Source organism: Pithys albifrons, chromosome 5 (assembly GCF_047495875.1).
Source record: "Pithys albifrons albifrons isolate INPA30051 chromosome 5, PitAlb_v1, whole genome shotgun sequence".
NCBI classification, from domain to species: Eukaryota; Metazoa; Chordata; class Aves; order Passeriformes; family Thamnophilidae; genus Pithys; species Pithys albifrons.
Window position 1 is genome coordinate 46,392,248 of NC_092462.1, and position 27,948 is coordinate 46,420,195.

General features: G+C 35.1%; 1 protein-coding gene across 2 annotated transcripts in view; it reads left to right on the forward strand.

The window, feature by feature from the left end:
* Positions 1–27,948, forward strand: part of SGCZ (sarcoglycan zeta) — a 428,612-nt gene that overhangs the window by 363,336 nt on the left and 37,328 nt on the right. For both annotated transcript variants that reach the window (XM_071555189.1, XM_071555190.1), the window contains exon 5: positions 19,374–19,496. In XM_071555189.1, coding sequence (XP_071411290.1) covers positions 19,374–19,496 — 123 coding nt within the window. The remainder of the gene's footprint in view (positions 1–19,373; positions 19,497–27,948) is intronic.

A 27,948-nucleotide genomic window follows, 5' to 3' on the forward strand; every position in this document is an offset into this window, starting at 1 on the left:
TCTTACCTATATCACATATTGCAATTACCTATGCCTGTATCTACCAATAGCTTACCAGGTAACACGTCCTGCTACCCAATAGCTTCTGAGGTGTGCAAAGTAACTCATTACCTAAATGCTGCCTGTGATGTTCCCTTTGCAACATTCAGATACCAATGAAGATGCTGAAACAAGGTACATTTCAAGCATCCTTGCTTTTAGAATGATCTGTGGTAGTAAAAATATATTATATTATTACTATCTGCAGTAGTGACAAGTAATAAGGTACATATAGCAATACATGTACACGTGTTGCTCCAGATCTTTGATATCTATTTTCAGACATTAAATTAAGATTTTACAAATTTGAATTACATGCCCGTTAAGGCAATGGAAGTAATATCATGCTTAAATAACGATGGACGAGAAAAGCTTCTGTGGTTTTAAATCTTGTTTGCATACAAAGTAGACTCAAATATAGGGTCTTTTCTCCTAAATGTTGCAGGAAGAAGGTATCATTCTGTTTCCCTCATGGTAGGAAAATGGAACAAAAGATCTTAACTCTTATCTGCATGGTTGTACTTGAATCATCTAAAGTAGGATGCTGGTGAGGGAAGAGATGGTGTTGTTTTACAATGCCTCATTAGCTGCTTCTTAGCTGGGCAAACTTGTCAAGAACATGTGAAATAAAGACTTTCTCCTTTCCCTTACAAAGAGTTTTGCCTACCTGTAATCCCAAACTACACTGAGATTTCCATAATTAAAAATACATTAAATATTTTGCTATTCTAATTTTCATATAAAAGTAATTGTTCTCATAATCACTGTGGTGTAGTAGAATAATTATTATTGCAAAGAAGATAAGTTGCAAAAGCAAAGTGAGAAAAATGAGTTATTTCTTTCTTAACATTCTCTGAATTTCTATTCCTTAACTGAAATGCAGATTGAAAAACCAACCTATTTTGATCCTTAAAACCACTTTATTGTGTGCAAATCAGAAATGTAGGTACTTCACTTTACCATACCTAGGCAAATTAGCTCAGTTGGTTAGAGCATGGTGCTAATAAACACCAAGGTTGTGGGTTTTATACCCATAGTGGCCATTCAGTTAGGAGCTGGACTTGATGGTCCTTGTGGGTTCCTTCTGATGCAGAATAGTCTGTAATTCTTAATTAGTAGTCCAGTTTTTGCGTGGGTGTACAAAGAGGAATATTTTGTATTGAAATTCAGATTGAATATAATAGCTTAAAATCTTATTTTGAAGCATTTTGTCATTAATCAAGTTATTTTCATTGTAGCAAAGGTTTTTAACTTATAGTTAATTCACTCCCTCTTCTTTTTCTAATGCAGGTGTTTTTGCACTTTAAATGCAATTTTCTGTTGAAAATTACTTGGTTGTTTGATGTTTTTCCTTGTTTTAAGTCAGTTGCTTGTCATTCAGAGATGCTTGGATAACCTACACAGCAAAATATTATACATTCTGAGTGTACAAATTTCACAGTATAATGTTTCTTAAGAAACTTTTATAGCCAGTTATACTCTTTCCAAGCATAGAAATGTAAGCAGTTTATCTGGAGGTGAAAATACAGCTCATCTGCTAGTCTGAGGTACAAATCCATTGTCAGATCTTTTAAATGGAGGCAAATGTGAGATAGATTTCTCCTTTTTGGTGCAGGTTGGCTTACCTTGTACTTAACTGCACAGTTAAAGGAGCTCTTTCAGCCTCAGTCCTCACTGCAGAAGGTGTGATGGAGCATTGCCTGGAAGGCCATATGGCTTTTCGTCTCCTCCTGGCAAAGCACACATGAGCCAAGAGGCAGTCAGAAAGTGAGCCACATTGCTCATAGCAGTTGAAACGTCCAGCTGGAATCTGAGTCTCGTATCCTCTCATAATTTACAATGCGATGTGATGTTGTCTCTATTTCTGTCTTCCTAGTCCATGAAAAAGTCTTTTTACAAACCATCTGTGCTATACTAGGTTTAATAATAGTACTTTGCTTAATATATACTTGGATATAGTCTTAATGATTTTGGCTAAACTATCATGAGAATCCACTCCTATTAATTAATTATCTTGAAGTGCAGTATTAGGGAAACGTGATGCTCTGAAAGCCAGTCAAATGTTCAACCTCTTTGAAGCACTGTGATTGGTCTGCCAAAGTAGTCTTAAAAATTAGCATGACAGTTTATTTGAAATTCATCTGTATTTCTCCTGCAATTCTCTGTTTAAGTCATCTTCAAATAACAGAAATCATCGCCATTTGTTTGTTTTGATTCTGAATCAAGAGGCAGTGATAGTTAATGGATTAGTAAAAACACTTGCAGACAAGTCTTTTCTAATTGTTACTTCTATTTCACTTGAAAATTAGTTCCATCATTTTCTGTGTTAATTTTCATGTGTACATTTAAAATTCAGCAGTGGTAAACATGATCTTGTGACAAGCTCTTGCATTAACTGGATTGAAAAATGATGTTTCTCATACATCTGTTGCATAATTAACTCATAAAATTATTAAATATACTACATTAACCATTTTCAATCTAGTTTGTGCTTGGTTAACAAGATCTCTGAGAGAGATGTTTTACACAGTACTTCAGATTGTTTTTAATAATTCAGGTACATTTTTAAGCAATATCTTTCATATCTTTATGATACTCATTATATGTTATGTGCCAACATAACACTGCACTGCTGTTCAATATTTGAAATGCCCTATGGTGTAAAATATACCTTAAATCTCCCTTAAGAATTGCCACATGAAAACTGTGCTATGGAGTAGCAAGCTATTTCTCTGTTACTTTTTAGGACCAAATGGTAATTCTTTCTAGCAGGTATGGCTATTATTTAACCTGATACCTCCTTCCAGAAATACAAGAACATATCACATCAGTTAGTATATCAAGAATTAAAAATTCCCCCATGAATAAACACAAATGTAAGCAGCAGTAGGACAGTAATTGAATTCTGTGCAATTTCAGCATTGTTATTTCAGGGGAGAGTGCTTTTTCATTGTTAGCATTAAACAGCTTATCCAAAAAGGTCTATGCTGTGGATACAATATTTCTTGCTTTAAATTTTATCATCCTCACAGATCTCGGGTCTTGAGACCTCTTGCCTTTATTTCTGCATTCAGTATCTTTTTTTCTTCTTTCTACCTTATTCAGACTCTAAATGTTTTTGTCATTTGAGCCTTGATCCAACTTTTCTTCTTTTTTTCTTTCACTCAGTGTGAGCTCAGGAAGAGTATTTCTACCTCAAATACAAGGCACAGCTTATGTTAGTTCATATCATGTTGTATAAATCTAACGTGGAAAGCACCTTTTCTGTCTGTAACTGACAGACAAAAATTAAAATGCTTTGTACTTTTATAATTAGTCTGATACTTCTCTCTGTAATATTTGTAGCATAGACAAAATACATGCATCTTATTTTCTGTTTCCTTTTCTAAGTTTGTTCATCATCTAAATTTGAAGGAAATTTTAAGGTCCAATACCTGATTTTTGATGTGGTTTTCTTTGCATAATCTAGAACTGGCTTGAAAAAGACAAACACATAGAGGAAGAGATTGCTTTTCTAAGTCAGAATATGCCTTAAGTCTGGACTTTGGAAATCGTCCAAGGCATGTGCAATTACTGGACAAAGTGCTTTCTTTCCACTTCTGCAATTGCTTCAGTTATCTTGTATATATTCACTATAAATCTTAATTTTCAATGAGCTGCTGTTATGAAATTTGACATTTTTTCTTTGCATGTGAAAAAGATTTGAAGCTGTATCACAGATTGGATTTAGGAAAAGGTTCTTCACTGAGAGAGTGATCAGTCACTGGAACATGGTTCCCTGGGGAAGTGTTCACAGCACCAAGCCTGCCAGAATTCAAGGAGAATTCATACACAATGCTCTCAGTCATATACTTCAATTTTTAGTCCTGCAGGAAGCATGGAGGTGGACTTTATCCTTGTGGGTCTCTTCTAATTTGAGATATTGATTTTCTTCTTTCAAAGGGATGCCGAATAAATCCAGGGAAGGGAGAAAGAGGGGCAAGTAGCAAGCCTTCCTCAGTCAGTCTGCTGGAAGCCAGGCCTCAGATCCCAGCTGCTCACAGGTGGTTCTGGAATGCCAGGAACTCTAAGGACTGGCAGCAGGCTGACTTCCTGCAGGGCAACCATCACAAAGCAGTCACAAGCCACTTTTTCTCAAGAAAGGTCAATACCACTGTCAATTTAGAGGTGATGTGGAAAGGATGAAAGGGAGCACTGAATCAGTGTTTTCTAGGCAGGGACTGTGGACGGGGAGCAAGGGTGCAGACATGACTTTGTGCAGAGAGGTGTCTGATCCCCTCAGTATGATGCTCAGCTCGGTGCCCTAGCATTTCATCTCGATCCTAACTTTGACCCTAGAGCATCTATAGTGAATCTGAACATGTACTGAAGTAGATTTCAATTATCAGTGGCTATTTTGCCAGTGGTGCAGCAGTTCTCTGCTTACTTTGCTGCTTTATAGGCTTTTATGTTACCTTATTGTATTTTAAAGGCCAACCTGGATGCTTTGAGAAAATTAGCAATGAAAACTAGGAGAAAAGGGAGAAAAGGAGAAATTCTGTTATAATTCTCCAATATTTTTTCCTCTTCCCACCCCACCCTACTCCACCTGACCCCATACCATACCAGAGGACATGAAACTAGAAGCAGTTGATTGATTTAACCGTATGAGTAGAGTCTGCATGGGAAGTGGTAATTAGTGTTTTCATGGTGGTGCAGAAGTGTTAGTGTTTAAACATTAATCCATTGCCATCTGTCCTGCTGCTGTTACCCACATGCTGCTGGCCACTACAGACAGCATAAGTACTACCCAAATGTTCAGAGCAGGGAAAGAGAAGTGATTTCCTTTCGTAGGAGAGAGATCCCTAAAGATAAAGAAATGCATATTATTTGGATGTATATAAGTACATTTTAGAGGTATAAAAACAGGTTTTGAAGGATGCAGCATATATCTTCAAAAGATGGTTCTAATTCTTTGTCTTTAGCTTTACCAACTGCTAATACTTCACTTAACTTCAAAACCAGCTGCTGTGCATGCATTGTGACATTCATAAGGCTGCTGCTGGGTGCTAAGCATTATTAAATTGCTTACAACATCTGGACCTTTAACAAGTTCCTGACAGAACATTAAGATTTCATTTTTACCCCTTTTTCCCCTGATGTTCAATCAGCTCATTAATATTGTTAAGAACATATTGTTCTATTGGGAGTGGCTGAGGTAAAAGACAAAATAAGGGCAAAAAAATGAAGTTTATTTTAACTAAACAGAAAAACAGTTAAAAATAAAGAGAAGAGCAGTAAGATCTTTCTGATGTTCTCCTTCATTACAGACATGCAAAGAACACTTGGAGGTAAAAATTTAACAGCATGCTGATGCTTTTAAAGATGTTGAAGTGACAACAAAGAGATTTATCAAACATATGGCTGAGAAGAATTTGATTGTAGATTTAGATTCTTTATTCAGCTAAGTTATCTTTAAAAAGTCTGAATTCTATCAGTTTTCTTGTTGAGCCATACATGGGAAATTCACCTGTTTCTATAAGAGAAAGAAATTCTTGAATGTGAAGAGTCAGGCTTGGAAACATTTGTGGTTGTTCATCAAAATTGCTTTGTCAATTCTAATTCATATCTATTAGATGATTAGTATTAAAAAATGGATAATAAAAATTCTTCAGTTTTCTGGAATTTCCTTTGATGTATCTTTAGACTATCAGAAATTACATCTCACAGTTATGTTACAATTATTGTTGTTATTTAAAAACATGAATTTTGAAGTTTATTTTCTATTCATTGCACTGCTGTAAGCCCTATAAAAATAAACAGTTTCAAACCCACCTTCAATGTATAACACTGCACCTTTAAAAACATAAGGAAAAATACCAATTAGTATAAATAACTAGATCACCGCTGATTTATTGTGCTTATTTGTGAATGCAATTGTGTTTATTTGCCTTTTCTTTACCTCCATTCAGAATAGTATTAAGTTCCAAATTATGCCAATACTAGTCATGTTTAATTGTGCCATTTGTAGCTGTGCACAACTATCTTGATGTAATTTGTCTCAAGCATGTACAGAATATTTAAACGCATATTTATTCAGGATTTAAAAAATTATTTAATGTATAAATATATCTTTGAAAATAACTTCTTTTTCCTTAGATTATTCTTAGAGTGATAAATATTGCAGTTGTAACTGAATTATTAACTGATAGCATTGAATTAATGATTAGCTGAATATTTTAAAATTTTGACTAGATTTCTTCCTGTGAAGAAAAGCATTCCATAAATCTGAAATTAATTAATCACTGGGAATATTATCACTCAGTGAATCACTAACATCAGTTAGAGATCAAAATAATACAGTGAGCATTTTTCCAAATCAAAATTAGGGACTACATTGCTTTAAAATAAGTTATTACAACATTAGAGAACCAAAATTTCATTATTATCTTTTTGTGATGTTCTGGACAGATATTTTGTTTGGAGGAGTTGTTTTGTTGCTCTTTTATCATACATATTACCAGGGAACCTGGACTTGTTACCACCTTAAAGTTGTCAGACACTTAACGCTTCCTACCTATTTTGCTTCTGGTGCAGAATAAGAAGCTAGGTGCTAATTTAGCACATCCATTTTTTTTAGCACATCCACTCTGTGGTCGAGTGATTCAGGTTGGCTTGCCATGCTAACAATACAAATGCTTTCAGATATTCCAGGTAAAAATTCCACCTATGCTGCAGATCTTGCCTCTGAATTTATACATCCACCTGCATCTAGGTTATATTTCTTTCCAGACACAAAATCACTAGTTACTTTATAGACACTTCAGATTTCCCAAGCGTATCCATATAGCCTCTCCAAGTGGGACATTTCAAAGGTAGACAATGTGGCAGGGGTTCAAATCACTGATAAAGACACAGAATTTAAGTGTCAGCAGGGTAGCTGCCTGAGGTAGATGTCTTCATCTGCGAATTGAATTGCATCTTATGTGTTACAAGTCAACAATGAACTCCACTGAGAATCTTAATCAGAAGAGAAATTTCAGAAGCTAAGAGCCCAATTATGCTTTTTTCCTGCTTCTGCAGCTTTTCTGGCCCTTTTCCCACTGTCAAGGGCAAAGAGGCAAGTAATTTCCTAAATGGATAATGCAAAAATCCTGAGAGCTGGGCTTAGCCATCATCATCTTGTGCCATTGTCATAGCGGGTGCTATTTGCTCAGAAATCTGCAAATGCAGCTCACTGATCTGCCAAGCAGCAGAAGGTTTTAAAATTATCATTTTATGTTCATCAGGCTATAATTTTTTTCTCTTGTTTTATTACTCAGTAGTACTTTGTAGATAAGTCATGAGTACCTTTTAATATTTTCTACATTCTTTCATTAAATCTTTCTCAGATAAATTGTGTTTATATGAAATGCTAACAATTTTTGCATAGATAATTTCAGAATATTTGTGTTCTTTAGCTAAAGCAAGATAATATGGGAAATAGTAATTTGGAAAAAATAATTTTTTCTAGTCCTCCCTGTGTAATGGCTATCAGTGTTGAATTAATGTTATAAAAGAGTAAAATAGTTTTTTATTTAACATTCCTTTTTCAAGAGAGTCTCTAGCTACTCTTGTAACCTGTATCCTTTGTTTCATTCTTCTCTCAAAATGTGATGAATTCTTAATCTCAAAAAGTTTAATTTCCATTCAGAAACCTTTTAATGGTCTAACTCACTACATTGTGAATAATAGTATATTATAATATTTTCGAGTCACAGTACATTTTATTTGAAGTTCATGAAAAACTGCCATGGAAGAACAACTTTATAATAATATCAGGGAAAAGAAGGGAAAAAAAGGAAGATTCAAAGCTAACCTCTCAATAACAAGTGTATATAAAGAGTATATGGACAAGGCGAAGGTTGATCAAAGGTTGGACTTAATGATCTTAGAGGTCTTTTCTAACCTGAATAATTCTGTGATTCTATGAATATAAGTAAAAAAAAAAAGTATTACTTTTAATTTATATTTAAAAAGTACCAAAAAATATTCAAATACCTACAGGGTAGAAACAAATTTCAGAATAACTGTCTAAGGCCTAAAGAGACTATTACCAGTAAGAAAGAGAAAACTGAAATGCTTTTCTTTTTAAATCTACACAAAACAAGATACAAAACAGTCATAGGGTAAAATGAAGAAGAGGAAAAATGAGGAACTGTCAAGTTACATTTCACTCCATTTGATTTCAGTTTTAGTCCAGTTGCCTCAGAATGATAAAGCAGGCAGCAGAAAGGTTCTTGCACTACTAGCAATTATTTTAGAGAGTATGCAAATGAGAGATAAGGTCTAAAAATATGCAAATAGATCAAACATCAGATCATTTTTTAAGACAAGAAAAAAGCCAGGTTGTAGAGATTATAGATCAAGGATATTCAGTAGAAATTCTGGTAACTTTGTAGAGCATTCAATAGAGAAGTCAGACTAGAAATTTGGCATAAAAGAAATATATAATGATAAACAGTTTTAGAGAGGAGTGAATGGCCTTATGATCTGCAAGGTGTATTTCGCAAGGAGAAATTCAAGATTCCTGTTTCATCTTTTAGTTTCATCTATCTAGTGAAGACAACTCATACTCCCTTTACTATTTTTGTGTGCTCTTGCTATTTGTTTTGCCTGTGCTCTTCATTATGTACAACAGGTAGCCAGGCATGTCATACTATGTATTGTTCTGTCTTATTTAACCTATTTCTCTTCAGTTGAATATGCTGCAATTACTTAGAGGCAACTTTGGATTTTCATGGAACATGTAGTGACCGAACAATGTAACAATAACCTTACAGCCTAGTTCAGCTAATAGAGACAATATAAATTTTCCCACTGATTTTGTATAGAAATGTCGTTCCCAGACTGCTTCAGTAAGCCTCAGCTTCCAAAAGGTATATATTGAGTTCAAAAAATATGACTTCCAACAGCAAGAAAACTGATGACTTAGGCAGTGAACTTTGGTCAACAAAAGCTGAAGGAAACTCCATTGCCAAAGACAGAAAAAGCCTAGTTTGCTGGACTTGCAGATAAGCTGTATTCTGCCTTAAGCTAAGGAAGAGTCTGGAATGAATGTTATCAGATAATGTCAACTCCTCCCCTCGTAAATTCCTGAAATGACAATCAGTGACTGTTTTCCCTGACTTAGAAAAACTACTGTTAACATAAGCCCTCCTCCCTATTAGCTTGTGTTTCCCTGAAACCTTAAATTGTGTGTCAAGTGTTCAATAAAAGATTCCAGTTTTTGTCCCCATAACTGGGATCATTAGTTTTATTTTTGACCTTCACAGGTATATGTTCAGCTTTTTAAATTATTTCATTTGGAAAAAACAATCACATCACAGAAAGTTAAAAATTACAAGGTTAAGGTTAATGCTGAAAACTTGTAAAATTCTCTTAGGATTTAATATTTTTAGGTTGCATCCCTCATGAGTAATAAAAATTGAGAAGCTCAACCCAAGACAGATGTCTATTCTCATCCACCCTTTGTAGTACTCAAAATATTCAAGAGCTATAGGAAATTTATTTGCCTGAGCTGGACATTTAAGCTTGTCAATGAAAGCAGAGTTGATAAATGCAGCTATAAGTAAACGTAGGGTGGCTATTTATTGATGTCACAAAGAAAGATTCATGGACAATAGAGGAAAACATGCATATGAAAGATAATGCAATAAATCTTGTAATAAAAAATAATGTTTATTTCTTATTTAACCTATTATTTACTTTAAATATATTTCAACTAATAATCTAATTTAATCTATTTTATATATACACACTTTTATTTTATTAATATATTATTAATGGTTTATTGTATATTATTTAATTATATTGTTTAAAATGCATTTAAAGTATAAGAAAAATCAGACTCGTAGGAAACTCATATTTGCCAGTGTCCTCAATTAAAGAATCTAGCTCATGTGTTGAGTAAACTAAACTTATTGAGATTATAAGTAGAGCAAAACATAAAAGCTGAAGTCTTACACATACCTTTTGGTGCCTGGCATATGTTCCTTTGGCTTGCTTGGCATTCTTATCTAGGGACCCATATAAGCAATTAAGATATTATAGCTAAAGTTACAGACATTGCAAATGCTTTTAGACATTACAGGAACAAAAGAAATGTATTAACTTAAAGCTTAAATGACCTTCATGATGCAAAGAAGCACATTTCACCCTTGTGTATTGCTCGTAGCTGATGACATTATGAAAGGCTGTATCCAGCAGTAGCTCCTTGACATCTCCACAGCATGGCCATCAACTGTTGACAGACCCTGCTAGGAGTCTTTTTTGTCTTCTATTTTCATGCTTTTTAGATATAATGAAGATGGTCCTTCCCATTCCTTAGCAAACAGAACACAGAATATGCTCTGATTGCTGTGAGTCTTTGTGTAGATGTCTTGTCTGAAAGTTCTCTTTTTTCAAATTCCCGAGTGCTGCTTCTATTCAGCTGAGTCCTCCGTTTGTGTTATTGCACTTGCATTCACTGAAAACTTTTTGAAACCTCAGGTTGGAAAAATGCTATAATATCTAAGTTTCCTATTAATATTCCTATGAATATTACCAAAATTTTATCTATGTGTATATTTCACAAATATTGATTTTTACCCAGACAGTGGTTAGATCTTTATTAAAAATGCTTTATCTCTTTTATTTCCAATCTTGGAAGCGTCAATACATTCTCATAAAATTAGCTTTCTTTTCTCTGCATTTAATAAATATTTAAATAACTCATTTTTCATTGGAGAACCAGAAGAAAATACATTGAACATTATGTTTTTCATTTACAAGGCTCATAAATTTGTGGTAATTCAATTTAAATTCTAGTCCCTATATGTAATTTAAGTTTGTTGATTTCCTATCTATTTCTATGTCTGAATTTGCTATCTGCCAGCTGGACAGAATGAATTAGCAACCAAACACAACTGCTAGTGTTCATTTATATAATATATAAACACAGAAAATATCTGTATCAATAGAAGAGAAAAAATATACCTTTGTATGTATTTCATATTGTTGACAATTTCAGCTTCTGTTTCATTAAGTTGAGAATGAATGGAAGTGCATTTTAGATGTTGGAAACAGGCCAGAAGACTAAGCAAAGCAAATGTTCACTTTACCCTCGTTTCAACACTTATGCTATTTTTATCACTGTTGATAGAGTAGGAGAGGAGAGCTTTACTGCCAAGAAAGAAAGAGCATATGATCTTATTAAGTCCCAATATAATTTGTGTGCTAAATGAGTAATGAGCAGTATTGAATATTCTTCAAAATATGAAAACTAAGTCTAATGTAATGTTTGGGTGGAAATCGTAGCAAAAAAAAAAAAAACCAACAAAAGAACAAACCTGAGAGAGATTATTAATTTTGGTTTATCTTGTCTCCACAGTAACTCTCTATATAATTTTTATTATTACCTCTGTTATATAATTTTGTGGAAAATTGAAAGGGAGATGAACTTTGAAGAAAATACTCAAAAAAAAAAGAGCCTCAAACCTGAATATCATTTCCCATAACAAAAAAGAAGATGCAATGCATCATAAAGCACAGTATGTACATCCACAGAATTACTTTAGAAGTGATTCAGTCTGCTGGTAAAGGAAATTCAAATGGGCCAGCAAGCTTTATTCACTGTACATGCTCTCCAAACAGCAAGCAAAAGCCCACTTTATGCTACCCAGTTTATGTTTCTCTCATGTGATTACAGTATTATACAATCAAGACTTTTAACTTGATCAGCATTAAATTGTATTTGGTGAGCAGAGTGGCTACCCATCCCTCTTTAAAATTGTATCTTTATAATCATATCTACACCTTGTAAGACTGATGAATTCTTGTTATTATCATTCCAAATAGTGGTTCTCATTACATTTCCTGATAAATAATGAATTACTGGAGGACTTGAAAAAGCAAAATATTTTAAAAAATACTCTTCATATTGTTATTATGGTATTACTTCATAAGTAAGTCAAACTAGACTCTACAAATTCAAAATAGATACAGTTCTTGTCTTCAAATTCAATCTCTATTACTGTTAATCTGGATTACAGAAGTATAATTTTCTGTATTCATGTTGTGTGTACTGCCCATCTTTTTCATTTACCCATGTTCACTATAGCTAAAATAAACAATTTGATGCATTTTATCATTTTAAAAGTAGCTAGTTTAATGCCAGTTTTGATTATGCAACTATTGTACAACAAGCATGTTTTATAGACAATCATTATATTTTCATCTCTGTGCTTTGTATGAATGGAATTACACAGAAACTAAATAACTTAATAGAGAATTATGCAATTGAATTTACAAGTTAGTAGTTTTCTTGACACAAGATGGGAATAGAGTTTGACATGGATATCCCTTGATCCTGATTAAAGCTGTTAGGGAGCCAACTTCATCTCTAGTAGACTAGTAGTATGGTAGGAAGTAGCAAAGATAGAAAGTTTTCCTGGTAGACAGGTGTTTGATTGAAATTACCTTTCCAAACAGAATTTTTCTTACATGAGTCTCTGGACCGTAATATGTATTATTCAAGCAGATATGATTTGCTGAAAATAGCAATTGCTCTACAAGTTTGAGGTAAGAATTTCAAAATATTTCTTTTGTTCATGCATGATATTTGAAGACATGATGACTTTTTTTTTTCAGCAGCACTGTTAAAGATTCAGACATTTTATGAGATGTGTATGTTTGCAGGGTGTTTTTGGAACACAGCAATTTGCTTTACAGCTAAGAAGATAATACCCTAATACATTGCAAATGCAACTGCTTGCTCTTATTTCATCTGGGAAATGAAAATGTAATGAAACAGAATTCCATTTTGATAGCATTGATTACTCTGTAGACAGTTTAACTTTTCCAAACCAGTTTTATAACAGCTCCATCTGGTTCTATGTCAAAGAGACTGATTTAACATGTATTATCTTTTGTTAGTAATCTCTCAAGTGGCTTGAATACACTAACTACTGTTGCAGTACTAAGTAGTACTAAGTGATGCACTGTTAAGTTCTGAGTGCAACATAAAGTAAATGTCTTTTATTTTAGCATAAAGAAGTATATTTACACCCTGTAATGATATTTTGGGCTAGCTGAATTCTAGGTTTTCTTTTATATAATGTGATACTGAAGCAGCACAAATGCTGAACATCTGAAACATATGTTTCTTTGTCAAAGTTCCACATCATTGTTCTTTCAGTCATTCTTCATGAAAACCTATATTATCCTAAACACATCTTAAGTTTTAGAAAGGAGTTATTGAAACATAGGCTGTCACTTGCACTGATATATGAGTAATGATCTGGCAGGTCTTTTCTCTTTTTGATTCCTGACACATTTTCTTTTAATTTCTTTTCTTTACAGAGCTAACATTGATGGGTGTAACTTAGCAGCATACAGTACTTATATTATAAACGCCACTTAGTTTTAGATAGATAGCTAAGCAATCATCTGCTCTTAAATAAAGATAAAACTATTTAGTATGAAATTATTTTTGATTATTCTTTGGTTTCTTGGACCATAAGTATGGTATTTTGTTTGCATGAGAACGTCATGGTAGTGGGAGGAGGGCAGGGCTACAGTGTTGGCTTCTCTGAAAAGCTGCCAGAAGCTTCACCCGTGTCTTTCAAAGCCAATGCCAGTCAGCTCAGAGATGGACCTATTACTGGCCATGTCCAATCCTGCCAGAGATGGTAGTAGCACCTCTGTGATAAGATAACTAATAAGTAAAAAAAAAAAGTTATTGCAGAGAAATATTTGTGGCCAGAGAGGAACGAGAATATGTGAGAAAAACAGCTCTGCAGAATTAAGGGTATTGTAGGAACCAGACCTGATTCCTCTGCAGACTGTACCCCTGCAGCTACTGGAGTTCTGTGGGGTAACAGAGTTCCATGTGCAGCCTGTGGAGAGCCATGCTGAAGCAGAGAGATGCTTGAAAGAAGGCTGTGACCTTGTGGGAAGTTTATGCTGCAGCAGGCTCCTGGCAGGGCCCATGGAGAGAGGAGCCCATGCTAGAGCAGGTTTATTGGTAGGGAGTTTGACCTCATGAGAGAACCATGCTGAAGCAGTCTGTTCATGAAGGACTGCACTGCATGGGACGAACACATATTGGAGCAGTTCATGAAGAACTGCATCCTGTGTGATGGACTCACACTAGAGAAGTTTGTGAAGGAATGTCTCCCATGCAAGGGACCCCATGCTGGAGCAGGGGAAGGACTCCTCTCCCAGGGAAGGAAGAAGCAGCAGAAACAGTGTGATGGACTGGCTGTAAGTGTCATTCCCTGTCTCCCTGCACTGCTGGAAGGGGTGAAGTAGGGAAGCAGGAATAAACTTGAACCAAGGAAGCAGGGAGAGGTGAGGGGAATGTGTTTCACAAATTTGTTTTACTTATTATCCTGTTCTGATTGGTAATAAATTCTATTAATTTCTCCAAATCAGAGCTGTCCTTATCTGAACTCCCGAGTCTTTTGTCATATTCTCTCTCTCCATACAGTTGAGGAGAGGACAGTGATAGAGCAGTTTTGGTGGGCACCTGACATCCAGAGGGACAGATAGGGTCAAAACACGACAGCTTCCATCCTTTTTCATCTTTGCATTCCTGTTGCTGCATGTTTCTGTTGCTGTTGTCAGGCAGGCAGTGCATTGTGGTGTACTCCTTGCTTTGCAACCCACCACTGTTAATAAGCAGGTCTCCTGGGCCATGATATAAAAACTGAGGGTGTTGTATCTTTTTTTTTTCCTAATGAGTTGAGTGTGGAGCATTTTGCTTTTCATAGAATCATGGAATAGTTTGGGTTAGAAGGACCTTTAAAGGTCATCTTGGCCAAACCCCCAGCAATGAGCAGTGATGTCTTCAAATAGATTAGGTAGCTTGGAAATCCATCCAACCTGGCCTTGAATATTTTTTACAAATGAGGCATCTACCACCCCTCTGGGCAATCTGCTCCAGTGTATTACCATCCTCATCACAAAAAACCTACTTCCTTACATCTAATGTGAATCTATCCTCTAAGACCATTACCCCTCGTCCTATCATATCGCCCCCTACTAAAAACTTTAGCCCTTAAGTTCTCATTATGTCTCTCTGTGTATGAATATAGTATTTTTATAACCAGGTTTCCAGACAATGATTCACGTAAAGCAGAATGTATTCCGTCTACCTGGGTGCCCAGTAAGTGCACCAGTGCAGGTAATGTCACTGCAGTCCAGCACAAGCAAGTGGACCAGATACTGAGCACCATGAATGGACTTATGAGTATTAACTGCCTGAGTTTTAGGGACTGGTGATTTAGATTAGATATTAGGATACAGTTCTTTACTGTGAGAGTGGTGAGACATTGGAACAGGTTGCCCAGAGAAGTTGTGGATGCCCCATCCCTGGAAGTGTCCAAGGCGAGGTCGGATGGAGCTCTGACCAACTTGATCGAGTGAAAAATTTCCCCACCCATGGCAATGGAGTTGTCACTAAATGATCTTTAAGGTTCCTTCCAACCCAAGCATTCTATGATTCTATAATTCTATGATTTTATGATCTTTATGTCATATGCAATATCTTTTCTTTCTGCAAATAGGAGGAAATAAGAATGCAATGCTTCATATATAGAGGTGTTTAAAGACTGTAAAGTGTGTGATATTACTTTTTGATTATTGAGATACTCTGTTGCTATATTTGATATTATGCTCTGATGTGTAAGATTTTCACGTACATTATATTGTTAAGCAACCTGAAACTGTGAACTTACTGTTTTAAGATATAGTTAGTATTGTCTTAGTTTGAGGGAAACCAAACTGTTTACGAAGTCCAGGGGAGAGGATTCCTCTTCAATAACTACTCACTCCTTATTAAATCTGAGAAAAAGGAACTTTAATTAGAAAATGGATATGAGAAGGATAACTGTTCTTATACATATATGTATAACCAAAAACTAGTTCAAAACCAAAACAACTACACCGTACCCGCAATGAGAAAAACAAATCAGAACAAAACAAGACACAACAAAAGCTTGAGATGAAATTGAGTTTGTCTCTGCTCTTTGACTTGTGCAACTATATTTGTAGACAGTAGGGGGTGCTGCCGCACCTCAGCTGTCAGTGAGGTGATGCAGCTTCCCTCCAGGGCAAAGCAGTCAGCAGCCAATGACCTCAGCAAAAAAATTACTTATGTGGAGAGATGAAAGCTGAAGAAAAGCCAGCAGGCGATGCAGAACCTCTCTCCCTGCAGATGGGAAAGCTCCCCTTCTCTCTCTGACGAGCAGCACAAACAACAGAGTCTCGCCTCACCCACCTGCCAACACAGCTGGCCCGGGGTGGCCGGGCAGGGCTATAGGGCCGAGCCACAGGTAGCAGGACTGGATAAATTGTGCACTGGCCCCCGTCTCCTGAGGGAGGGAACTGGACAGGTGTGATCTGCTTCCCTCTGAGATTGCAGAGGCTAAGCAAGGGTCGTAGATGTCCTAAAAAAAAGGAAAAATTAAAAAAAACAGAGCAGCCCAGCTCCATTGCCAGCCTCGTCCCCCTTTCTCCTTCCCCCACCCCCAGCATTAACTCAGGCCGTCAACTCAGAATTCAAAGTGGTTGGGCTATTCCTTTGTTTTGTACTGGGAGGGAGAAAATTTTCATTATCATTAAAAACTACAACAAGTATTTCTTATTAACTTAAATTTACTTCTACAGTAGAATTCTTACCTAAGCTTTTCAATAATAGTTGCAAATACAGACATTGTGAAATGCAATACAGGGTATTCTAAGGCCTATCTTAGAATGAAATCTAGAAAATAACTGAAAACTAAACCTGTGCAGATAAATAAACATACAATTTAAGAAGGACTTTGAGATTTTGAAATCAAACTTGCAACTAAATCAGGAAAAATGATTGCTTATCATTTTCCCCCAACGTAATATATTATAGGTAATTTTTAATATGATTTTCATAAATTTTGCATTAAATGAATGGCTTTAAATTGTATTTCTTTTAAATATTTTAAAATTAAGAACAAATATTTCAAAACCAAAAGCAAACACTATTCTGAAGGTGTATCAAAAATTGAATGCTTTGATAATGTCAGAACTCGATTAAATTCTGAAAAAAACAATCAACAGAAGCAGTAAGAAAATATATAGCAATGAATAAAAGCTAGAAATTGTAAAAGGCTTATGTAAAATATGTTTATGGTATTTGACTTTGAACCTTTTAGTCTAAGATATTATTAGGGCAACCCGAACAACTCAGTAACAGGCTCTTTTTTATTCTCCTGCAAAGAACACAGTGGCAAAATATCAATGGTACACAAAGAGAGCACAAATGTTATTGCAGTTATAATGAAATGGTTAAATAGCAGCATGTATTTTTATTTCAAATATGGAGCTACCACTTATTTTGTCATAAATAATATTAGCTACAACTTTAATGGTATCTCAAACCATGAGGTTTCTGGAAGTACTTATATTCACGAAGAAAACATTTATCTTTTGGCCTCTGCAAGTCCTTCCATTCCGAACCACAAGAAGTAATCTGGAATAAGTAATTTTGTGAAATGCTATTTAAAGAGGATTACATCTTGGGTTTACTATTGTGAACAGTGTTTGCTCATGACCATTATATATCCTTTTGAGCACTGAATTGTGGCTGTGTGTAAATTGTCAGTGGATCACATAACCTTCAGATGTCACCTGTGAAAGGTGTCTACAGATAATGTCTACAGATATTTTTCAAAGTCTATAATTAATTCTATTTTTCCCTCTTTCAAATGAATTAAATAGTCATATAATAATTTATTTCAGTTCTTAGAGTAATTTGAGTCGTATGGGAGTCATGAGGGGTACCCCTATCACGGACATCCTCACTGACCTATGAAAGGTATTTAAGAGTAAATGGATGAATTCCGTAAGGCAGATATTTATGAATATATTATTGTGATATAGGCTTTGTTACACCTTTTTGTTAGTGAGCATTCTGGAATGTTTTTGAGATGTAGAATTTATCCCTTGGCTAATATTAGATTATGTGAAATCTGCCCCTGCCCTGTCTGTCGTAACAAAAATTTCATATTTTTCAAAACAAAGCCAACAACCAAAATCATATTTTTTAAAAGTACAACTGTAGAGAGAGGGGAGGAAAAAAATACCACTTTACGCATTTACAGCAGTATAAACATGTCTAATTTGAACAAAATGGGGCATCGCAAGTATTTTTATAATTCCTTTTCTTTTTTTTATACATTTGTGAATTAAAAATAGCTGGAATTTTTTACAGTACAAACATAAGTTCATGTGAAGATAAGAGGAACTGTTTTGATTTCATAACTGATTCTGCAGATTAAGGAGTGTTATGGCATTTCCTAGGCTTTTATATTTCTTATTACATATTTTGATGATCTATATTTGCATATTAAACTGAAAACTCCCATATTATAGAAGGAGAGGTTTTACAACCTTATAAACTAGATTGTTAAACTGAAATGACATACATGGATTTCTTTGTCCATAATGCCTTCCTCATAGTTTTTAACCATATAGATTGCTTGCAGGTGTACATTACAAATCTAATTAGGGATCAATAAGAAAATTTCAGATAATTATGCCCTGAAACCATGTATCTTGCCTTACATCTGGTTATGCCATGTGCAGTTCATTGCTTTTCAACACCATTTTCAGAAGGAATTTAGTAGACAAAACACTAAAGAGTAAGGATAAGACCTATACATTTAAAAGAGTTTTAATATCAAACTTTTTTAATTGCAGTTAGACCAATTCCATATGTTTGCCTAATTTCAGAGTTATTTTAGGGTTTCTGATCTTTGAGACATTTGGGAATATTGTCCCATAAAACACAATGTAAATTGTGATAGTTCATTTTTTTTGAGCTTTTTGACATTTTCTTTGTTGTTTTGTCATTCCACTGTTTAAATTCTAAGTAGAGCTGAATGAAAAATACCTTTCTCTGCTATGTTGATTTGTATGTCTTTATGGAATAGGCTCACATGTTGTCCTTTTTTTTTTCATTGACAGAAAACTACCGTGTAAACTGAACAAACCCTGGAAAGCTCTGTCTGAATTGGCATTTGAATATCTCAGTGTTTAAGTACATTCTAAATGCTAGTGTTCCATTCTAATGTTCCACACAACTCTGAAATAGGTGTTTTTCATAGTTACTTTAAATTCTATCCTGATATGAAATACTGAAATATTACTCTGCAAATTATCTATCAGGCTTACAGAAATCCAAGTATTTTTGTAAAATGGTCATGCAGTCGATATATTTTGGATATTGTATGTATGCCAATGTCTACTTTAATTCTCATAAAATATCTTAGATGAAACAATCACTTACTTGATTTCAGGAGCTGATGCTGTGGAAGCTCAGTGTAAGAGATTTGAAGTGAGAGCAAGTGAAGGTGGAAAAGTATTGTTTTCTGCAGATGAAGATGAGATTGTCATTGGAGCTGACAGACTGAAAGTAACAGGTATAGTAATAATAAAGTGCCTAGATGAATGTAAACATTATATATTTTTTAATATCTTTAGGAATACTTAATCAACCAGTCTTCTACAAAACTTTATTCCTCTATAAAAGAAGTCTTTTTATCATCAATGATTGCTTGACTAACCAAATGATGCTGCATCATCTAAAAATTAAATGCAGATTTGCATTTAAACTCTGCAGGATCAACTGTGATACAAATCAGGCTTACCACTGTGATTTGGCTTTTATGTTACCATTAAGCATTTTATGGTAGTACCTATGCCATTTGTTTAGGTAATGCTCCTTCACAATGGCAAAAACTTTTGTTATATACTACGACCTTTGTTTTTTTCTGTATACAAAATATGAAGTCTAACTTCCATATGAATTAAGGGCATGTACTCTGCTTTATTTTATGAGGCTCAGCTGAACCATTGCAAATAGAAATCTTGTCTTGACTTGAACATTTGCTCAAGAAAGTAAGAAAAATAGTTATCATCGCTAGATAAATATATAAATGTGTAACTCATTTCATATTATAACTATGTTGTCTTATAAGGTAAAAAAAAAGTTACTATTATGGTTTCACCACAGCTGGCAACTAAGCCTCACACAGCCACTCACTCACTCCCTCACCAGTAGGAATGGGGGAGAGAATTGGAAGGGTGAAAATGAAAAAACTCATGCATTGAGATGAAGATGGTTCAATACGGAAAGCAAAAGTTGTGCATTGGCAGCAAAGTAAAACAAGGAATTCATTCACCGCTTTCCATGGACAGTGGGGTGTTCAGCCATGCCCAGGAAACCAGGACTCCATCACACGTACTGTGAAAAAAGAGAATGATATTGAATCCCTCTGAGTTTCAAACTTGGTCATAACATTAAATGCTGAGAAATTTAATCTTAAACACAGGAGATTTCAAAGTATGTACCATAAGTTGAAAAATAAAACATCCTAAAAATGGCAGTAAGAATTAGATTTTCTGTCACTGAGAAATATGATCATAAGTTTTAGATGTCAAGGTAATTATTTTGTAATCAACCAAACTGAAGTCAGAAAAGGACAGCATACCTCAGTTGTAATGGAAACTTTCTCTGATTAGCAGGATGTGTACAGGTCAAATCTACTTCAACACCAGAACAATGTCAGGGAGAAATCTGTGAAGAGCTGGAAGTATACTTTTCATTACACTAAGGTAGATGCTTACAGTGGATTCAGTGTGGCTTTTGATCAATCATTAACTTCTTTAGATGAGAGTGCTGACATATCAAGAAATTTTCATAAGATACCTCCATACTTATATTCTGATCATATTCTAATAATAATAATAATAATCAGAATTAACATTCAGAGAAGTCCATTAATATTTCAGTTTTGATTTTAAGATTATGCTGCAGGACTGTAAGTCTGCAGCTAATTGAAATATAAAAGGTCTTCCAGAGTAGTTAAACGGAAGTGATAAAATAGAAATACGGCTTATGGCTATGAAAAGGAAATATGATAGAAATATGAGGAAATATATGTGAACTGCAAATTAGGTTGGATAAGTAGAAATAAAATATTTATGACCAGTACTGAAATGTAGAAAAATAAATTATTATTTGATGTCTTTTGTTATTACAGTAGGTGTCTATCTAGTGCCTCCACAAACTGAACAGGAATTTCAGTATGAATGGGAAAGAAGATCTTGGACTTGCCACTTTTAGTTGATGAATTGTCATTCAGGACAGATGGAGTTTGGAGAATGTAGTGGCACAACATGAAGGGAAACAATCACTTTAAGCTGGCTTATGAAACCAAATTATCTGACCACAGTAAAACTACTGTATTTGATGTTCTAAAAAGTTAATCCTTTAAGTAGATATGCCAGATTCTCAGTGTTCTGAAAACTGGATGGACCAGAATTCTTTCATCGTTATCTATCAGTAACAAAAATGCATCACATCTATAGGATTTCTGTGTTTCCTCAGTGCTGTCTACATTAATATGTACTCCAAAATATACTGAAAGAATATTGTTTCTGATAAGCTTGTATAGCTCTCAAGAAAGCACTCAGTGTCCAGATTTGTCTGAATGAGAGCTCTGATTGAAAGATAATATTATTGTGGTAGACTAACCACTTGGCAACAGAATAACCTGTCAGGTTATTACTCTGGAGGTGCAACTACAGAGTTCATTAAAATATATATATGGGCTCCAAGTTGTCTGTGAACTGAAAGATTTATAGGAAGCTACAAGTGGTAAGACTGAATAAATAAGCTTCTTATCCAGGACATTGTATAACTAGATTTAAATCTTCTAGTTAGGGGTAGCATGCATCCAGCCAGCTCCGACTCCAAGCAGTGTGTACTTAGACCAGCCTGCAGGTGACTATGTAGATATTGGAAGGACTTCACTGACCTGAGGATAATGACAGCTAATTTGCAAAAGAAAGATTTTGATTTTTGTCACTTGAACAAAAACATGCCAAAGAACAGAAGAATTGGTCTCAGGAATGTATGCAAAGTGAAATAAGACATTGTCAAATATTTTTTTACTGAAAAAGGAATAGACCTAAAAGCAGACAAATGTGCAAACAGTTCTGTCAATCCAGGAAAACAAGATCAATTTCTTACTGTCATTTCACTGAAAAATACTTACTTGGGCTGTTCTGTAGACAGAGACACAGATGGAGCCAACATATAATCAGGCAGAAGAAAGGAAGAGTCAAAAAAAAAAACCCAAAACAACAAAAAGGTGATCTTTTGATGTGTAGGTAGAGGAAAATCATCCTCTGCCTGGAGAGGCAACACTTCTATAATCCATACTTTTTGAATGCCTCTCTTTAAATAGTCATCTTTTTTTTTCCCCCTTTTTTTCATGTTAACATCAGTTATAAGAGAAGACAGATTTTAATCCTTTCTACTCCTTCTGGATTGTAATGTATTTTATTCTATTAAATAGGGTTCAGTTTAGTGTTTGGTCCTTTTTTTTTGAGCTGATTTTGTATTTGTCTGTTCTATTCCTTTGCCGTACATCACCATCAGTTTCCTAAAGTTAGTGGAGACTATTTGCCCTATTTCAGTACAGAAGAGAATCAATCCAGAGCCTGGATCATACTTACGGAATGAATTTCTGATTTTCAGGTTTAACTTTTGACACCAGGATTAAGCTATTGGATATTTGTGGCCAGTGTAAGAATTAACAATTTTAGGAAACACTGTCAGTGTCTGTATCATATGCTCAGTCATATTCCACATTCCCTATTGAAGGACTATGCTAAGTCCAGAGATGCAATATAAAATAGTTCTAGTTTTGAAGTGTCTGAATTTTGTGATTCCAGGCAAATCCACATGACCTACAAAAGGGTCAGAGCTTGGTGGAAAATTACCTCAGTGTTAATAAGCTGAGATAAATCAAAACAAAACCTAAGCTAAGCTTGACACTTACATGCCCTCAGGCTTTGTAGTTTTGAAAATGCACATTTAAATTGCAGCAGTCACACCCAGCTGTATTTTTAAGATATAAATACACACATGAGGGAAAGGTGAATGAAAAAAAGCTCCAGCATTATTCTTTTTTTTCTTTTTTTCTTTTTTTTTTTTTTTAACTTGCTTGTGGTTTATTTATATCTGGAATCAAAATTTTGTTGTTGAAGGTAAGAGTCAGGCTGCAGAACACTACAGCATCTCGCTTCAATGAAAAGAGTGTTTGGTTCCAAATACTCCCCCGATAATGATGACACTACAGGCCAAAAATATCTTGCTTTGTCCTGGAGCAGTATGCTCATTAGATGTGAGAAGATGAGATCATTGGATTTCAATTTGTAAAGCTTTCAGAATAGGAGAAATAATATTACATTTTCAGGAAATATTTCAGACATCTGACTTTTTGCAAAGAATATACTAATGTACCTCTTACGATGAGACATGTAATACATGTCAGAACTGCACTTTATTTTCTCTGAATTCTATCTGAAAACACTACAAAGTAGCTTTTTTATTTTTATCCTACCTTAAGGCAAATTTTCATTCCAACTTTCAGTACGAGCGAATGTATGTGATAGTCATAAACTGCATGGTGAGATTATATAAGCATATGTCATGACATACATCATAATTTCCAAACTTATATAAGGGAACAGAAAGGTCATCACTCTAAATTAAGGTAGAAAATGGCCAAAATCTTCACAGGAAGGTACTGTTGGAGTGCATGGCAGTCATAATTTGAAAAAAAACCTTACTGAGAGGAAAAGTTAGCAGATCCCCACCAGTAACATCTTGGACTTCACTGTTTTCCCTAGAGAAAGCAGGTATGCAAGCAAAGCTGTGAAAAACATAGAATCAAATAATTTCTGCTCTACAATAAATTTCAAAGCTTATTCATGGCAGACTCCTATAAGCTAGGAATAATTTCACTCACAGGAAACAACTCCAGAAAAAAATTGTTTCACCTACAAAAATATGGCCTGCAGCTTTCGGCCTACATTGTGAATTTAAATTCCTATCCTCATTGTGACTAATGATGAGTTTACATTTCACGGCATCTGACAGCATTAAATTCAGCTCACCAAGACACAAATGTAATAAGACATCATTTTGACTTTAGAAAAATATCATCAATGTATATAGGCTTTTGTATTTGAATTAAAAATGTATAACAATGTAGGTTTGCTCAAGTTTCAGAATGTACAGAAGTGTGTATGTGTTATGAAGATTAAGAAAAACTTCAGAATAGGTAATGTAATTTCCAGAAATAAGAGTGTAAAAAAAATCAACAAATATTCTATAGAAGACATGAAATTATATGTAGTAAGAATTATGAAAACAGAATGAAGCAAAAACCTGAATATCCATGCAAAACTGTATAACTGCTCTGAGATTCAAAAGGCAAATGGCTTTATATTTTGTGGGTATTGATGAAAGGGCAAAGAACTCATGTGAGAATGTTGGCCATCAAACCAACTAGATGAAGCTTTTTACAAAGAAAAAGAATCATCTTATTCGCAGAGCCTTGTGCCAATATGTCTTGGTTTGAGGGGAAAACCCAAAATGTTTACCCACAAGCAGATGAGGGGGGTTTCCTCCACAATAATCACACCACTCTTTATCAAATTTAAGAAAAGTAACTTTAATCAGACAATGGATATAAGAAGGATAACTGTTCTTAAGGTATAGATATAACTGTAAACAGACCAGAGCAAACTGCTTCCCCAACACCACAAGAAAAAAAAACACAAAAACCCCCAAACCCAGAAGGTTTCCTGCTGGAGAAAACTTATACTTACGGGCAGTATCAGTGTCACAGCCCGGCTGGCTGCAGGGTGAGCTCCCAGATGAATTCTGTCTCTCCCTCTGTGTCTCTTGTCCCAAATGAAGAAGGAAGACTGGAAGCGGGGAACTGCCGCGTGTCCTGGAAAGCAGCTGCAACTTCTCTCTCCCAGGTCGCTGCCCCAGCCAGGGCGGGCAGGCCGTGACACTGCAAGTGACAGTGAGACTGGTGCAGAGACTGGGACCCCAAATGCAGGAACCAGGAGAACAGCTGTGGCAAGGAGAAAAGAAGCAGCTCACCAAGAAGCAGCAGCAGCAGCCAGGAGCAGCCAGAAAACAGCTTCTCCTCTACCCCAGCGCACACACACATACACCCCACTGCTGTGTTCAGCCCAGCTAAAAAGAAATAAAATTGAAAAGTCCTCAAAACCAAAAGAGACAGCCTGCTCCCCACCCAACCGATGAAGAAGAAGATGGTAGCAGTTAACTACTTCTTTTTGTTAACTAATGGCATGGGCAGTTAGTGGCAGGGGAGAGAATTTACATAATAATTCCAAACTACAACACGATATTTTTGAATATTTGAGTGCCTCTTATTTCTTTGGACTACAGAGACAGACATCTGTTAGGAAAAAAAAACAGAATAGATGAAGATACAAATTGTACAGAAGATTTGTATATTATAAAGATGACAGTGTTGAAAAACTAATGTGAGAAGTGTTGCTGATCAGTGGGGAGGAAATGAGAATGTGAAGGTGAAAAGAAATCTTAAAAAAATGAAAACATCCCATACTCCAATGTTACAGAGAAAGGCAGTAGCAAAACAAAATCAAATTGACATCCAGAAGTCAATTTTGAAATCTCAGAGAAATCGTAAGTAATATTAGCGAGTATCCTCAGAGAAAGAGCTAGAAAGGATTTTGATCACAAGTAGAAGAGCATCATGTGATACAAGAAAGTCAAATCTGAAGCTAGAATGTGTAAACAGGAGTAAATTCTGCAGATCTTCTCATCTGTTTCACATTAGCAAGATCCTTTCCAGGGAGTTTAGTCCAGTCTAGCATACCAGTGTTCAGTAAACAATCTTGAGGCCTTGAGAAATAACCTACTAGAAAACAAGGGATGCTTTCTATCCATTAAAAACCAACCAAACAAAATAACTCCCGCCCCCGAAACAAAAAACCCCAAAACCAAACAACAAACAATCAAATAAAACAAACGAAACCAAAAAAGCTGACACCAAATAACCAACAAAAAACACCCAAGACTTTTAATGAAAGAATAGTGAACATGGACACAGTTTCGCTGTAGAGAATATAGAATTTCCTTCATTTTATTCTTCAGAGCTAATTATATCATCTATTGAATATGAATGGATTTGGTCCTGACTTGCTTTTGAACTTAGTCATCACAGCAAGGACTAAGCCTTAGAGGAGATCACATATTACCTTTTTATGTCTAGTCACAATCCAACTAATACAAATTCAATAAAAGTTGTTCTTTCTAACCTTTGTTCTTACTAAAACATTAGATACATTCCTCCTCATTGTAATTTTATCTTCATTGTAGTTTTATTTTCATTGTAGTTTTATTTATATTCTTTGAGGGGTTTTTTATTAGTTATAATACATTGGTTAGAATGAAAATACATGAGTAGCATGACCAAAAATCCAGGGACCAGTAAATGTATTTGCACCTAGGTTTCTGTTTTGATCTCTAACCACTCATGAAATCTATCAATTACAAAACTCTCACTTTTACTTTGAACTAGAACCATTTCTGTTCAAGATAAATGTGTAATTCTTTTTTCTCTTTTACAAAAAACAAACAAACAAACACAAAAAACCCCAAACAAACCCTTTTTTTTTAATAGAGAATTTTCCTTTTTATTTAGCAGAGTTATACTGGAGTCTGTCTGTAAGTCCTGAGCAAGTCATAGTGTGATGGCACATTATGAGACAGGTGGAATACTCTCTGCTACAGAAGGAAGGGCATGTAGCCTCAAACAAGGTCCAGCAAGTAGTGTTTGTGCATCAATAGAACCAGCACATACTTTCTTGGCTTTCTCTGCTGCATTTCAGCATGTGCTTTCAAAGACAGGCAAGCCATGTGCCAGCTGTCTGCACTCGTTCACATATGCTTAACACTTTTGTTCTGGTTTGTTCCAGAGAAGTCCTTGAGACTTCTCATTCCTTTCACATGGCAATTGACCAGTCAGAGGCTGACCAGTGACTGGTTAACAACTTTATTCCTTTACCTCATGAATACTTTTGTTTCTTGCAAGACATGTCATTAAGATAAGTGCAAGGGTTTTGGATGCAGTGGAACTTCATTATGTACTACCACTTCTATTCAAAATTGTTCCATCTACCAGCCAAACCAGTTTTTCCCAGCAGACACTTCTCCAGGGGGAAGACTCCTTTTTCTGAGATTTGATCATGAGAGGGGAATCTTGAGGTAAGTTTAAACAGTATATTGTATGTGATTCCAAACAAGTTTTCCTTTTACTTGAAATCTAACTAGACATAATCTAGCAAGAATGGTTGTGAAACTACTAATTACATTGGTGTAGACCTTTGACTGAATTTGCCTTGACAGCAGCTATGGGATCCTGTGTTTATGCTGGATCACGTATCCCAGGCTTAGAAACATATCCTCTAAAGACTTTCTTTCCTACTTTGTCCTCTGTTGCAAGCAATGCCTGCAGATTATCAAGTAGGCTTCCCAGATCAGAGTGAGCATCCTTTTTCATGAAATCCTTTCAATTTTTTCAGACTTCAGCTAATCTTTTTCTGTAAGGAATTAATTTCTTTCTTCCTCTAACCTCTTTTGTAGAACTTAATTCATAAATGTGGGCATTACCTGGTTAGTTAAATCCAGAATATCTGAACACAGCAGACTCAGACATGTTTCTAAGAACACAAATAAGTTTTGGGGGTTTTCATTGTATTAAGCAGTTCCACTGTAGAAATGGGTGATCTTCCAGATGTGAAACATTGGTGAAGACATTGTATTTCTATTGTATTTAATTGTTTGAATTTTCTGTAAATAATTTATGGTGGTGATTTGGTCATGATTGCTTTTCTGTAGTTTGTTAGGATTTAAAATGCAAGTCTTTTTGGCATACATCAGAAGTATGTATGTTTCATTTTTAGATAAATTTAATCTCTGGAATTTAGTTGCCTGTGCAACTAGTTAAAGTT